The sequence below is a fragment of the Argiope bruennichi genome, chromosome X2 (genome assembly GCF_947563725.1).
Source record: "Argiope bruennichi chromosome X2, qqArgBrue1.1, whole genome shotgun sequence".
In the NCBI taxonomy this organism is placed as follows: domain Eukaryota; kingdom Metazoa; phylum Arthropoda; class Arachnida; order Araneae; family Araneidae; genus Argiope; species Argiope bruennichi.
The window spans coordinates 68890223-68904274 of record NC_079163.1 but is presented as its reverse complement, the minus strand read 5'-3'; the positions used below and the strand labels follow the sequence as shown (position 1 = coordinate 68904274).

Sequence of the window (14052 nt, the reverse complement as noted above, 5' to 3'; positions counted from 1 at the left end):
AGGATTCCTCAGAATTTTTTTTAACTCAAATTGAAATTAATAACAACATGGTCATTCACAAAATACACTTGCCAATCTACAGCTTGTAAATGCAAAAAGAAAAAAAATACAATAATACCCTAACATCCTCCAACTAAGTTAACATGTATCAGATGTTAACTTATAAAGAATTTTACTTAAAAAAAAAAAAAAAAAAAACCCTATTTTGTATATAACTTCAGTAGTCAAATGTTTTAAGATATTTTGAAGACATCACCTCTTGTCTTCTTGGTTTTTGATTTTGGAATAGTCTTGATCTTGAGGACACTTGGTGGATTCACCTCTGATCGCTTTCCAAACATTTTAATGAGAATGGATACACAGCATATTTATAAATGTTTTTGGCATTGAATCGACACAAATAATTCGCCTCTTACTGTTTGAATTTCCAAAACACTTGTAATATCCTCTCTCCCCCAAATCAATTTTATTAGCTTTTCCAGGTGGTCCTTTATACGTCAGGTGTTTATATTGTCAGCTGCAGTCAAATCTTTTACGAAAAGTGGGCTTGGATCTTGAGCTTGAAATTTCTTTTGTATAGTTTGTTAATATTTGACTCATTTATTCAAACTAATATGTTCAACGGCGTTCCTAGTCTAAACGCCAATAATTTTTAATATATTTCAGAAGCATGGATTTGAACAAAGGAAGCAGTTCCTGACTAAGCCCCATTAGAGGCCATAAGCAATGAAAGTTTTGGTGCCCGTCATTTCAACTTCCAAAACTAGAGGAGGCGGAATTATTTTATTTTAATCTATATAAGTAGAGTTAATAATACGTATTTTATTAATAATAATAACCACAACATTTTAATTAGGTTCAGATATTGGATTCAAGAACTTGTACAAAAAATATTTAGTATTGAAAAGAATTTTTAAACATGGTCTAAATTTTCTTAATACAAAATTTGCCAGTTATTGATATGAAAGATGGTCTGATAATTACGGAAAAGCCTGGATCACACTGTTCTATAATTAAATTTTAAAACTTAAAAGAAGTCCTAGAATTAATGTTCTGAAATTCAAATGATTCTTAATCGTAATTTGAATTTGATTGAATGGATGATCTTGTAAATCAAATGAAAGCATAAATTAGATTAACCTGCAAGTACAGCCCCCTCCCCTCACACACGCACACACAAAAGTTTTTGAGGCAATTCAGGAAGAAAAAAGTTGCAGGACCTCTAGACAGTTGTCTACTTTGCTTATTTGAGAATTCAGCCCTTCTGTTATAGGCTGATAATTAATGATATGCGTGCAGCTCTGGAGAACACTTGTCATCTCCTTGTATGCTTCATACGCTCTAATTAATCTGTACTCAAATGCCCCACCATGAAGCAGTAGATAAATTTTCCCATTTTATCAAATGAAAAGCAGTATCATTTTCAATATGGTCCCAATCTAAGGCCACAAGCCAGTTTGATGTTTTAATAAAATTTGTAACATTATCAGTAGATAATGTCATACTTTCCTTTGTTAGCTATAAAATTACGAAGAGCGAGCCAAAGTGTTTTTTTAAATAAAGATGTCACGAATTTCAGATGCACTGCTCAGTAAATAGTGATAATGAATAGAAATTTCATAGTTTTTCTTACCCTTTGGGAAACAGTGGGCCTGCCAGATCTACTCTGCAGCCTCTGTTATTTGGTTCTCTGAAAGAGAAGCTGTTGATAGTATCAAATTTCTTTGGTGAATATCTGTTGCACACAATGCATTTTGATATGATTGATCTGTCTGTTTCCTGTCGTAAAGAATTCAAAATCTCTCAATGTTTATACAAACACAAGCATTTTGAATATGGTTATAAATAATCATGTGATGCATAACTTAGTGGTTAGAACTGCTGGCATATTAAATTCTCTGCTGACTTGCTGAAATAAGAGCTTTGTTTTCACTTTGATTATATTGTGTTAATCCTTAAATATTGCCAGTGCCTTTAATTTTTTATTCTGTTCATTTAAGAAGATCCTTTTAAATCATTCTGATTATAATTTTATTGTTCACGTCCACCATATGTTTGGGGGAACATAGCCATATCTGACCATTTTAAACCTAAAATACATACCTTCTAAAATTTCATTTGAATGGAGTCCAATTCCACTTGGGTTACATCCCTTAAAATTATTTTTCAATTTTCTGTTTTTATTTGTAAACCTGTTCTATTATTTTTTGTTATTAAGAATTCAATTAACAGTGAAACTGAGAAGAAAAATAAAGGCAGAAAATTAATAAATTCAACGTATGCAAGCTGAGCTGAACCAGTCTTTCATGCAAGGTTCAACTTTGCCCTTTTATTTTTTCTTGTTAGCTTTTATTTGATTTTTATTGATATATTTTATTGATAATTTACATCCATATTTTTTTTATTAAAAGTTGCTGTTGGAAAGAATCTGTTGATAGTTTTCTGAAATATAACTAAAATTTTGAGGCTATTTAAAGTTAAATCTCTTTAATAAAAGCTGCATTTTAATTGTATTTTGTTGTGAAATATCTTTTGTTGCCCTTCTCATTTCTGAATGATGAGCTACAGCTACCACATCTAGGAGTGATCTCCTAATTAGCCCCTTTTATTAGGTTCACTTTTAATTCACCAAGATAGATAATTTATATACTCTTCATCTTTAAACCATTTTCAAAAATTGCTATTTTGCCATGATTTGTTTAACATATTGTGGTGGTTAGGAAAAATATTATATATCGAAATATTGGGTAGCTGGAAAGGTTTCTGTAATATTTTTTGTGAAATCCCTATTTGAATCTATAAAAGAAGCGATGAAAAGTGCGAATTCGTTATAAAGTAAATTTATAAGAATTAAGGGATTTATATAGAAGAATTTTGGTTGCATTTTGACCTACACAAGTCTGATTAAATAACCGTGCCTCTTTTGGAAATCAAATCATAGTTTTGTGCTCCATATAATTTTACTTAATATATTTGCTGAGTTTTCTATCCTGTTGAGAAGCAAGCTTTTTCTCCTTACCTTCTGGGAATTAGAACCATACCTGCTTTAAGTGAAAAGCTAATAACATGATGATTTTAAAGAATGGCATAGTTTTCTACCATTCTTATACTGGTATTTTTATCGGATCATGCACGATTTATAGTGCCTTTTTGCATTTAAAAGCCTTGCTAAGGGCTTTATCAGGAAACTTCTGGTATGTTAATTGATTTTTGCTTTCTTGATGGGTAAGTAATGGTATGGGGCTTGCTTCCTCCATTCTAATGATGGGACATACCTCATATTGGAAAAGTTGTACTGTGGCCATTAGGACTACTCTCAATATTAGAACATTTTATTTTCCTCAGATGCTACAGGAAAGCAAGGGTAGGTTTTTTCCAATTATCAGGGTGCGTAGTATCATGAATATGTTCTCATGAGGTTGTTGTGGCAGATTCCTTTGACTGCTGTAAACTACTTGATTGCGTTCATACGGATCATACAGCGGTGCCTATTTAACTGGTTTTGATTGTTCTGTACAAAGGTCAACGTTGTTGCAAAAATATTGCAAATCAGTAAAATAGTCTGTGCTATTTGGCATCAAAAAATGACTCAATCTCGCAAAGCTCCGCAAGCCAGTCTCACAATTTTCTGAATTTTAGACAGAAATGTGCACTTCTTTTTTCATAACCTGTTACAATGGCAAAATGAAAAATATTTTTTAAATTTATATATAAAATTTATGAACCTCGAAAATATATTCAATAATAAATGACAATTTTATTGTCAAATTTTTCCTGTGCCATCCTTTTTTTTGTGTGAGGTTTTATCCTTTCAAAATTGTAATTCATTATAGTACTAAGTTAAATAAAAAGAAATGTACTTTTCTATGTCTATTTCTAGAATATCAGACCTTAAGCTGCATTGCTTATATTAAATGCATATATTAAAAAGACAATTATAGACAATATTAATTTTCAGAGGACTGAAGGTGTTTTTTCCCCTTCTGACTCAATTACGTTTATAGAATGTCAAATTTACTTAGTAAATAAATCTTATCTTCCTATTTTAAGAATTCTTATTATATGCTTATTATAAGCTAAATGCTTATATATAACTTGCAAAGGCGCTAAGTGTCTATTATTTAAGGCATGTATTATGTTCTGTGAAATGAGTGTCCATTTTTATCCAATTTTTGTATGAAAATATTTTAACTGTTAAGAATATTATTCTTTAAACATTCCAGTAAGTAAATTATTTCAAATACAAACATATTCAGGTAAATATTGTCTTAAAATCAATGAAGCACTTATAATGCAGTGAAATGAAGTCATATAGCCTTCAAACTCATTGAATTTTATTAGTGTCTAAGTCTTATCTTATCAGTCTTCTTATTACATATGAAAACATTTCTATATTTAATGATTTCACAATTATTGTTCCATATCAATTATTTGTAATTAGTGTTAAAATGAATAACATTTTTTATTGTCAATTTTTAAGTAAATCAAATGTAAAACCTTTACATTTTACTTTGTTATAAAGTCAGTATCAATCTTCATCAACATCTTATTAAGTGCTGTTTAATAATGAGTAAACATTTTGTGCAGCTGCAAATTCTGTCATTTGTTATGAAAGGTTGCAATTTTTCCATATCAACTATGTGCTGAAAGCAGTTTTGAGAATATGAAGGAGATAGCTTGTTTAACATTCTATGTGATATTAAATTAATAGAAGATACAGTAGACTCCCGATTATCCGCGAGCGGCTTATCCGCGCCTACTGCACAGTTTTTTTTTGTTTTTTTTTTGACTGATTTTTTTCAAAAAGGTGCAGTTTTACAGTTATGCTTTTGTAATTACATAATACATTACAGTATTAAAACAGTACATATGTATTCATTTTTCTGTGTTTTCTTGACGCCTCTCGTAAATACAAAGCACTTTTCTGTTTTCATTAACAAAATGCATTTTAGGTTAGTTTTGAGTGATATACTAAAATATTAAGCGTTAGTTAAACATTTCCTGCTGTTTATTTTACGTTTTATTGTACATAAAACGATTTTTCAAAGTTGGAATGACTGTTTTCTTTTTTGCTATACCCGTTTTTAGCTTTTTTCGAATTATCCGCGATTTTTGTTATCCGCGGCGGCCGCGCCACCCAATTCCGCGGATAATCGGGTGTGTACTGTATATGAAAAGGCTGGTGATGTTTTTTCATATTTTGTTTTAGTGAAAGTGGGTATTAAAAGTCTGTTGCTGGTTGTTAATCTTTGAACATTTGATTTATCTGGAATGTCAGTGTATAGTTTCTGTAGTGTTTTGAGTATGCTTTAAATTCTGTTTCTACTGCAGGTAGCTGATCAGTAGTCAAAATTTGTCAATATTTCGTTTTAAATTTTTAAAACTTTTTCAATATCATTCTATATGCACTTATTCATTCTTTCGAAATGATGTCTTCTGAGTTTGAGTTGATTTTGATGTGTTATTGTATTCATTTCATATGTCATTATGCTTAATTTTTTTTATCCATCATTGAAAGTTCTTCAACTCTTAAATTATCTTTTATTATGACATAGATCATTATCTACTATTGTCTGATTCTTTAAATTTTTATACTTTATTTCTATATTATTTACATCTCATGCTTTTTTTTATGTCACTACAACTGTTCATAATTTTTTTTTATGTATAGAGTGTCATAATAACATATATAATTATTTTTTATATAACTTTTTGAATATTATTAGTATATCTGCCCAGTTGAAAATTATTTGTCAATTTTGAAGTTGTCAGTTATGTCAAATTTTTTCAATATCAGTTGAAAATGACGAGATTGAGAAAAGTAGCTTGAATACTTGCTGAAAAAGAAACTGATAAATCTGTTGGGAAAGTATAAACAAGAGGTTAATTTTAATAGAAAAGTTTTGTGCATTTTTGTAATGAGTATATTCCTTATAATAAGAGGATTATCTTTACATCTCCTCATTTGATCCAACTGTTAGAGGAAGGCTACTGAAGCTGTCATTTTTTATGGCAAAAAACATTTGACAAGAATTGAGGATGAGGAGGCTTATATTCTGGAAATTCATTGGTATGAATTTGATTTAAAATTGCTATCTTCTGTTGATGAATCAGGTAGATTTATTCCCATAGATTCACTATGTATATACTATGTATGTATATGTACATATTATTCACTATGTATAGAATGCTTGTCTTGGTGCTAGTAAGGTGTTATCAGCTTTAACTAATTTCTTTCATGATCTTCATGTTGAGTTGCATTCAAAATCATATCGAACTTAATAGATAAAACACCAGAAAAAAATGATAGTGAAAGATTTTTCATTTAATTTTAGTTCAGTTTTTCAGTTTAGACTGTAAAATATAAAATGATGAGCAAAGACAGGGTGGCGACAGAACCGGAAAATTGGGGATTTCAGGTAAATGTCTGGGGAATTAGCAAGATATCTAAGGATCAGATAAAACTTCCGCGCGGTAGCATTTCGCGAGCGGCGATTTCACGTATCATTTCGGTACTTATTAAGTAACGGTGTAAGAGCGAAAACTGACCAAATGTAGCACCAAAACCAAATTGGCATTGCAACACTATGAGTGCGCTTCTAACTTACGAGAAGAAAATAAGCATCTGTTTATACTTTTTTTTGGAAGAAAAGCGTGTTTTTTAGGAAATTTCATTCGAGCCATTCAGTCGCTAATTTTATTCGCTAATCCTTCACTGCTGATTAAAAAGTACCATTATTTCACTTAATCCGAAGCCTAATGTCGCCAAAACGCGCACAGCAACAGCAACCCTGGATAGCTTTCTTTCAAAGATATGGCGACTTTTTGAAATTTCATTATCGCAGGAAGAGCGATAAGTTGATGATTGTTGCTAACAGTTTGTTTTGCAAAAATAATGAAATTTTCGGAAACATCAGTTTTCTCTTTTCTTAAACAAATTGTGAATAAATTTTGGTTGAACATGCCCTCAACTTAAAACCTGCAGGGATGTCATATTATTATTGAAGATGATAATAATACTTTCTCATTGTAATGGTTTTATTGAGATAAAATTTTTGATGAGGAAGGAATGTTTATGTGGAGAATATAAAAGAACAAAAGTTAATTGAAAAATTTTTTTTTTGACAACATTCATACAAATAGTTCAATATGTAATTTGAAATTGTAAAAACAATTGATTTTAAGTGTGAGAAATTCATTAAGTAAATATGAACAGTATAAAGAAAAGGATATAGATGGCAAGGAATTATGCAAAAGAATATCAGCTGAAAGAATCAAAAGAAAACTATAAGTAAATGAATGAAAAATAGTGTAAAAAAAAATAGAAACAGTGAATTGGAGCCTAAAAGAACCCTGAACTTTCGGCTAAAAAAATAAGAAAGTAAAGGGATTAAATATAATGTATAAAGTTTATAGATGACCATAGTTTCTTAATGAGGTGTATCTTTTGTTTAGTTTTTGTCATTTTTAACATTGTTTTTGTTTTATTGAATCTTTTTGAGTAATTCATTTTTATTACCCACTTCTTTTTTTTAAAATTATGATTCAAGAATATTTTGCATAAATTCATTTTATTGTTCAATCAATCAAACTTATTTTACTGTTTGTTTTGCACGATACATTAAAATACAGCAAGTAAGAAAAATGTTACGCATATGATAGTACAAGTATCATTAGCAATGGATATTAAGTTAGTAAATGCCATAATTGAATTAACATATATGTGATAATAAATAAAAAATTCCTAGTAATCAAAAGATAATACATATACTTTGAAGTGTGTTATTAGCAAGAACTGCATAAGTTATCACATAAGAGTTAAAATTTACATTTGTTAAAAATTTAATCAGAAACTGAGCAAATTTACTAATTATAAAGTTTTTATGCCCAAATAATATTCCAGTGTTTTGAAATAGTAGGCACTTTCAACTTACTCCCAATTGTATTCTGTTATTATCTTTCATTTGTCTGTATATATAAATACATGTATGATCTTCTTTCAACAATAAATAATTATTAGAAATAAACACAGAAATTAAAGAACACAATAAGTCTGGATATTATTACGATGATTAAAGTAACATTTCCTGTAAAATTGCAATATTTTGCACCAAAATAAACAGTAGAGGAAACAAATTTTGGATAAAAATATTGTTGGAAATTATGAATAAAAATTCAATCTAAAATTTATTAAAATTTTAAAAAATGCAATTCAAAATTTTTTATCAGAATTATAAGACAGTGTAAAAAATTAACATTATATTCATGTAATTTAATGTATTCATTAGTTATTGCCGCATTTTCCATCTCCATCCTGCATATTTTAACGGCTTTTTTACTAGGACCTTAAAATTCCGCCCCCCTTTCTAGGTGCTTATTTTTTGTGTTGAAGTTTTAAAAACAATCAGTGCTTTTAATGAAAAAACTGAATGAATTGAAACGTTTTAGATGAGAAAATTTCTGATTTTTTAAAATAATCTCTTTTATTTTTATTTTTTTTGAAATATTTAACCTTTTTAAGAATTAAAATGTTAATGAAATAGTAGTATATTGGTGTTTTTCTTTTTTTTCGAAATGCAGTTAATTGCAGTGTGATAAAGTAATTTTATATATGAAGGAATTTCCATTAGTAAGATCTTTCATAAGAAACTTTAACGAAATTTTTTATAGCATTATCTATGAAAGATATCCTCTAATTACTGGTGTTATTCTATATATTCGTATAAAGATGAATATTTTCTTGGACAACAGTGAATTTGATAGTAACAGTACCATAATGGTACCATTAATAATGGTTATTATTTTCTCATTAAAAGTGCTTATAAAGTCTATATTTTAGAATAAAATTTACTATTCCCTCTGTGTACTGATTACTTCTTGTTATTTTATTTTTTTTTCTTCCCTTGAATATATTCTTATAATGCATCATTTAATTTTCCAGGCACTTGGAAGTTTCTGAAGTATATTTTTGTATTCTAGCTGTTTATTTTCCCAAAATTTTGAAGCTTTTTCTGGAAGCTAGTAGCTTTTTTAAGAACTGCTTGTTTTTCGAGTTTCTTTTATATCTGATGTTATCCATTCTATACTTTTCAATAATCGTGCTCTACATCAGCAATTCTTCCTCTGGCTTTAGGGCAGGGAACAATTTGACTAAAAATTGATATCAAAACTGAAAATACAAATATTATCATATGTGGAATATATGAAGTAATGTAAGTGATATTGATATATCATGCTGCAAAAAACAAACAAACCTACATGAATTTTTCATGAATTTTGCTGTTTTTCATTTGAAATTTAAAAATTTGAAGTAAACAAAAATATGGCTATTTTATCGCTCAGATTTATTCTGGTAGAAAAGCAAGGACCTTTTTCAACCTTTTTTTATTTTGTAACATACTTTCTTCTATGATTATTGCTCTTTTTAAAGAGGTTAGTTTGTCAATTAAAATATTGTGTACTGTCATATCACCATTAGAAGTTTTGACCTGAAAAAGACCTATAAAAGTAAATAAGAATTTTTTTAGATTACTTTGTATTTATACTCAAGAAGTTTGTTATTGTTTTTTTGAAATGAAAAACAATAAACAGTTAATAAATGTTACCTTATACTGCTTTTCCAGAAATTTGTTTAGTTCTTTATGTGTCTGATGACATTCATAATTTTGAACTCGTTAAAAAATCATGTTGATACAGACAGGACAGAGAGAAACGTATAATTGGAATTAATTACTATAATGTTAAAAATGCTGAGAAAGGAAAATTGTTTGTTGGACCTCAAATAAGAGAAAACATGTTAAAACTTTTATGTGGAAAAGCGGGGGGGGGGGGGCATGATTATCACTGTTATTATGACTTCTGCTGCTAACTGAAGCTGCTGTGTAATGTATGTCTCACTTTTGTATACTATATTATCTCCATAAGTAACCCTTAGATGACTAGCTGAAGCAGTATCAAGGGACTAGTTACTCGATTATTTTAAGATGTAAGTGAATTTAAAAGATTACCCCTTTCTCACTAGCCTGGCTTCTTCGACTCCTTGAATAAGGAGCTGGGATGTATCATTTTCATTACAAGATTTTTTTAATTTTTATCATAAAGTCCTCTCCTGTGTTTAGCTGCATTTTAATATAAACAAATTATGAATTGGATATTTTTCAGTAACTGTTTTTTCTTTTCTTTTTTTTAGAATGAAAGTGAGCAAAATAAAACAGATGAGCAGAAGGAACTGGAATATGTGCAGCATAAAGAAGAACCTTTATCTTCTCAATTAATTGACAAGTTTACTGAAAAAGTTGTTGATGGGTGTTTAAAGTTGGCTGATGCATTGCCTGAAACAGTTTATCGTTGCTGCGATTTGTTAATAGCTGTTGCTGCCAGGAATGGAGAAAATTGGCGTAATCGGTTTTTGATTCAACGATTGATTAACGAGGTACAATATTTCTTAATGAATGTAAATTAGATCAGTAGCATTTATATTCTTGATAAATAATGAATGCGACTATCTTACATGATCGTGATAATGAATGTAAATTATCTTACACACCATTAATAATATCTTTTTTCATTTTATTTTTTAAATATTATTGTGTTTTAGCATAAATGCCATACTTTAAATAATTTGAAAGTGCATATTTCTTTATTAGGTAATTGTCAGACAGTTACCTACTGCTTCATTGCCTTAACTGAATGTATTCAATTGTTTCTTTATTGCTTAATGTAAGAAGTTGGTATGTTTTCTTCAACTCCAAAGCAATTTTTAATCAATGTTTACCATTTTTTTTTTTAAGTATTTCTTATTTTTTAAAAGATACCTCTTGTCCTCTGAAAAATTTTTTAATTGCATTTTACTTCAAAGCTATTTTTAATTTTGGTGTTTTCTATATAATTTAAAGATTTTTTTTTAAACTACATAATTTAAATAAATTTGCGCTTTGATCACCAGTACTACTCGGTGTATGCTGTTCGATCTTTTAGGTGCCTCTTATAGTACAAACATTGTTTGATTTTATGGTTAGATATATTTAACATTAGCATTCCTGTTTTAATAACAAGCCATGTAATTTATTCTGAATTTGATAAATTTTTGTTAGAAATAAGGAGGTTTTCTTATCCTTTGGATATGTTTTCTTTTAGTCCTTTTTTTTAAATACTTTTTGTTGTATTGATTTGTTTCTTTCCTTAATTTTTGACAGTACTGTCTTTTATGGTGGGTTTAAGCAGTATTATGATAATAATTCTCCCAAGAGCTCTCAGATTTGATTTTAGATCTGCACTTTTTGTAAGAGAACATTTTTTGATACATTTTATGTATGCTTTATTTGTGTTTGATGGCTTAAGTGAGTCAAAATGTTTTGATAGACTATTTATAATGGTGCATTAAATTAGTTTTATTGTTGCAATGAATATTATATATTTTGCTATTTTCTGTTTAACTGAATTTCCGTTTTGAAATAAAATGTACATTTTTTAAATAGTTATTGCAGCAAATTGAATTTATTTCATTCAAATTAATTGTTGATTGTTAAATTGATTTAACATTTTTAATTATATTTTTATAGGTTCATTTTAAAATGTATTTTCTTCTGAAGCGTTTAAATCCTGAACAAATTCCCGTTGAGCGTAAGGGATGGGGCATTGGTTCTAAGTTTCCATGGATGCCTGTTGAATGTAATTTTGCTGTGCGATTACATTTACTTACCCTAATATTTGAAGTAAGTTATTTTTTTTCTTCCAGATGAAACAATCTTCCAGATTTCACTTTAAATAACTACATTATTGAAATATGCATTTAATCCATTTTTCAGGAAATGAAATTACCTACTGCTGCTGCAATAGAAAGCAAAGAAATCATTGGAACATTCATCTCTATCTTAGAATTGACAGCTTCATGTTTGAATTTTTTACAAGATGAACCTACTCCAAAGTATGTTTAATGTTTTTGGCCAAAGTTTCATGTAACGGACATTTTTCTGTAAAATTAGTTAATTTTTTTTTCTTTTTTAATTTTTAGGTGGCTGCCATTTGTGGTTTTAATTATTGATGAATATGAGAAAGCTGCAATTATGTCAAAAAGAAAATCGCCTTTGCTTATGGTAATTATCATTTTTTTTCATTTAGAGAATTTTATGAGCAGAAATTTACAATATTTTAGTTTTCCTATAAACTGAGGCAGGTTAACTTGAGAATATGTAAAAGCTATCCTAACCACTTAACTGAATAGTAGTTTAATTTTTTTTTCAATGCACTTTAGAGTTATTCTCTACCTGACATAGTCAATAATTAGTGAAATATTCGTTATTAAACTCTGAGTAAGCCAAATGAATTATTTAATGTTTTGCTCTCAAAAGTAGAAGTCAAAGCTATTGGGTAATTAATTCTTTGTGTGTGTGTGTGTGTGTTTGTGTTTCAAGATTCATTTAAATTCATGTCTTGCCCATTTATGTATTTTAAAAAAATAGAAAAATGTTGGGTTGGCCATGGATTACCTCTTATGTTCATACTGCATTTAATTGTTATTGTTCATTCATTATCAATTTCAAAAAATGGAAGTTTGAAAAATGCCAATTCATGCAGAAAAAGTATGTGGCGCCGTATTTAAAACTTATGCAAGAAAAGAATTGACTACATAAGTTATTTTGCGGTAAAAAAAATTAATTTTAGGCTCAAGAATTAAATTATTATGAATAAAAATTAAAATATTAACATTGAATAATGTTATAATTTAAATTCTGTATATAACATACTACTTGATTTAAATAGCAAAAGGCATTTTACTGCATCACTGATTTTAAATTGTACATACAATAAATCTTTTCTTTACACATTGAAGAGAATTGATTGGCAAGTTTTAGAACAAGTATGCATTTTTAATATAATACAGTTATTATAGTAATTACTGTTAATATAGTACAACCGCGATCCTATTTGGAATTCGCGATTTTATGGACTATTTTGTTCCATAATTTCCATTCTTCTTTCTTGAATTCTAGATAGAAAGGTATTATAGATAGAAACGTTTATTGTTTATACATATTTCTAGAATTACGCAATTCCATCTAAGAAAGTGAACTCAAATTTTGTGATTAATCTCATGATTCAATGAAAAGCATAAATAGAAAAACTGCACAAATCATTAAGGAAGAAATACTTCGTAATTGGTGATAAGTGATGACAGCATTATTCAGTATATTTATTTGAAAATTAATGAGAACCTTTGTGTGGAATTTATTTTTTGATATTTAAATATTTCTTTTGCATCTTGCAGTCGCTTTGAAATTCATATTTTCTTTCAGTGGTGATTTTTCTTTTCGGGTTCCAGGGTTGAAGTACTCCCTGCTTTTTTAATGGTGTTATTTATTAGATTATTTTATCTAACATTTAACTTTTTTATGATAATTTCGGATTTAGATTAATTGTGTATTAAACCATTTATTAATCTTATTCTAGATTTGTAATAATCACTTGAAACCTAATGTAGACAGTCACAGAATAATCGTTTCTTTTCTTAATAAGAGAAACAGGTTATCTGTGCTGGAATCGTGCATCGCGTATCACTTTTAATTAAGACAAAACTTATTGGAAATGCCATTTCAGGGGATGCAACAGCACCATCTTTTCTCTAAAAATGGGGGAAAGTCATAAACAAGCACCCGTTTTTTATATGTGGCTGTCTTGTTTCTGTTTTTAATTTTTTTTTTTTTTTTTTTATTTAAATTTGGGAGAAGGAAATATTTTAAGCTTCATTCATACAATTCTAAAGTGTGTAACTTAACATCTCCTTAATCAATCGATAAGATGAAATTGTTTATCTGAACAAGGGGAAATATATTTTGGAGGATTGTGCTCATTGAGAAACGGAATAATACATGTACTTGAGATAATGCTTTGTCATTGTCGTCACATACATATTGTTTTCTAATTTAAAATTGGAAAAATGCCCTTTAAAAAATATTGTAACCTGCTTCTTAATTATAATTTAATGTATGGCCTTGAAATGAAATTTATAGGCTTCAGACAAATTTTTGTCTCGGGTAATATTTTAATTTGTGT

General features: G+C 28.6%; 1 protein-coding gene across 5 annotated transcripts in view; it reads left to right on the top strand.

The window, feature by feature from the left end:
- The window catches only part of LOC129961102 (E3 ubiquitin-protein ligase HUWE1-like), a 254804-nt gene that overhangs the window by 103664 nt on the left and 137088 nt on the right, over positions 1-14052 (top strand). For all 5 annotated transcript variants that reach the window (XM_056074928.1, XM_056074930.1, XM_056074931.1 and 2 more), the window contains 4 exons: positions 10190-10432; positions 11562-11714; positions 11808-11926; positions 12014-12095. In XM_056074928.1, coding sequence (XP_055930903.1) covers positions 10190-10432; positions 11562-11714; positions 11808-11926; positions 12014-12095 — 597 coding nt within the window. The remainder of the gene's footprint in view (positions 1-10189; positions 10433-11561; positions 11715-11807; positions 11927-12013; positions 12096-14052) is intronic.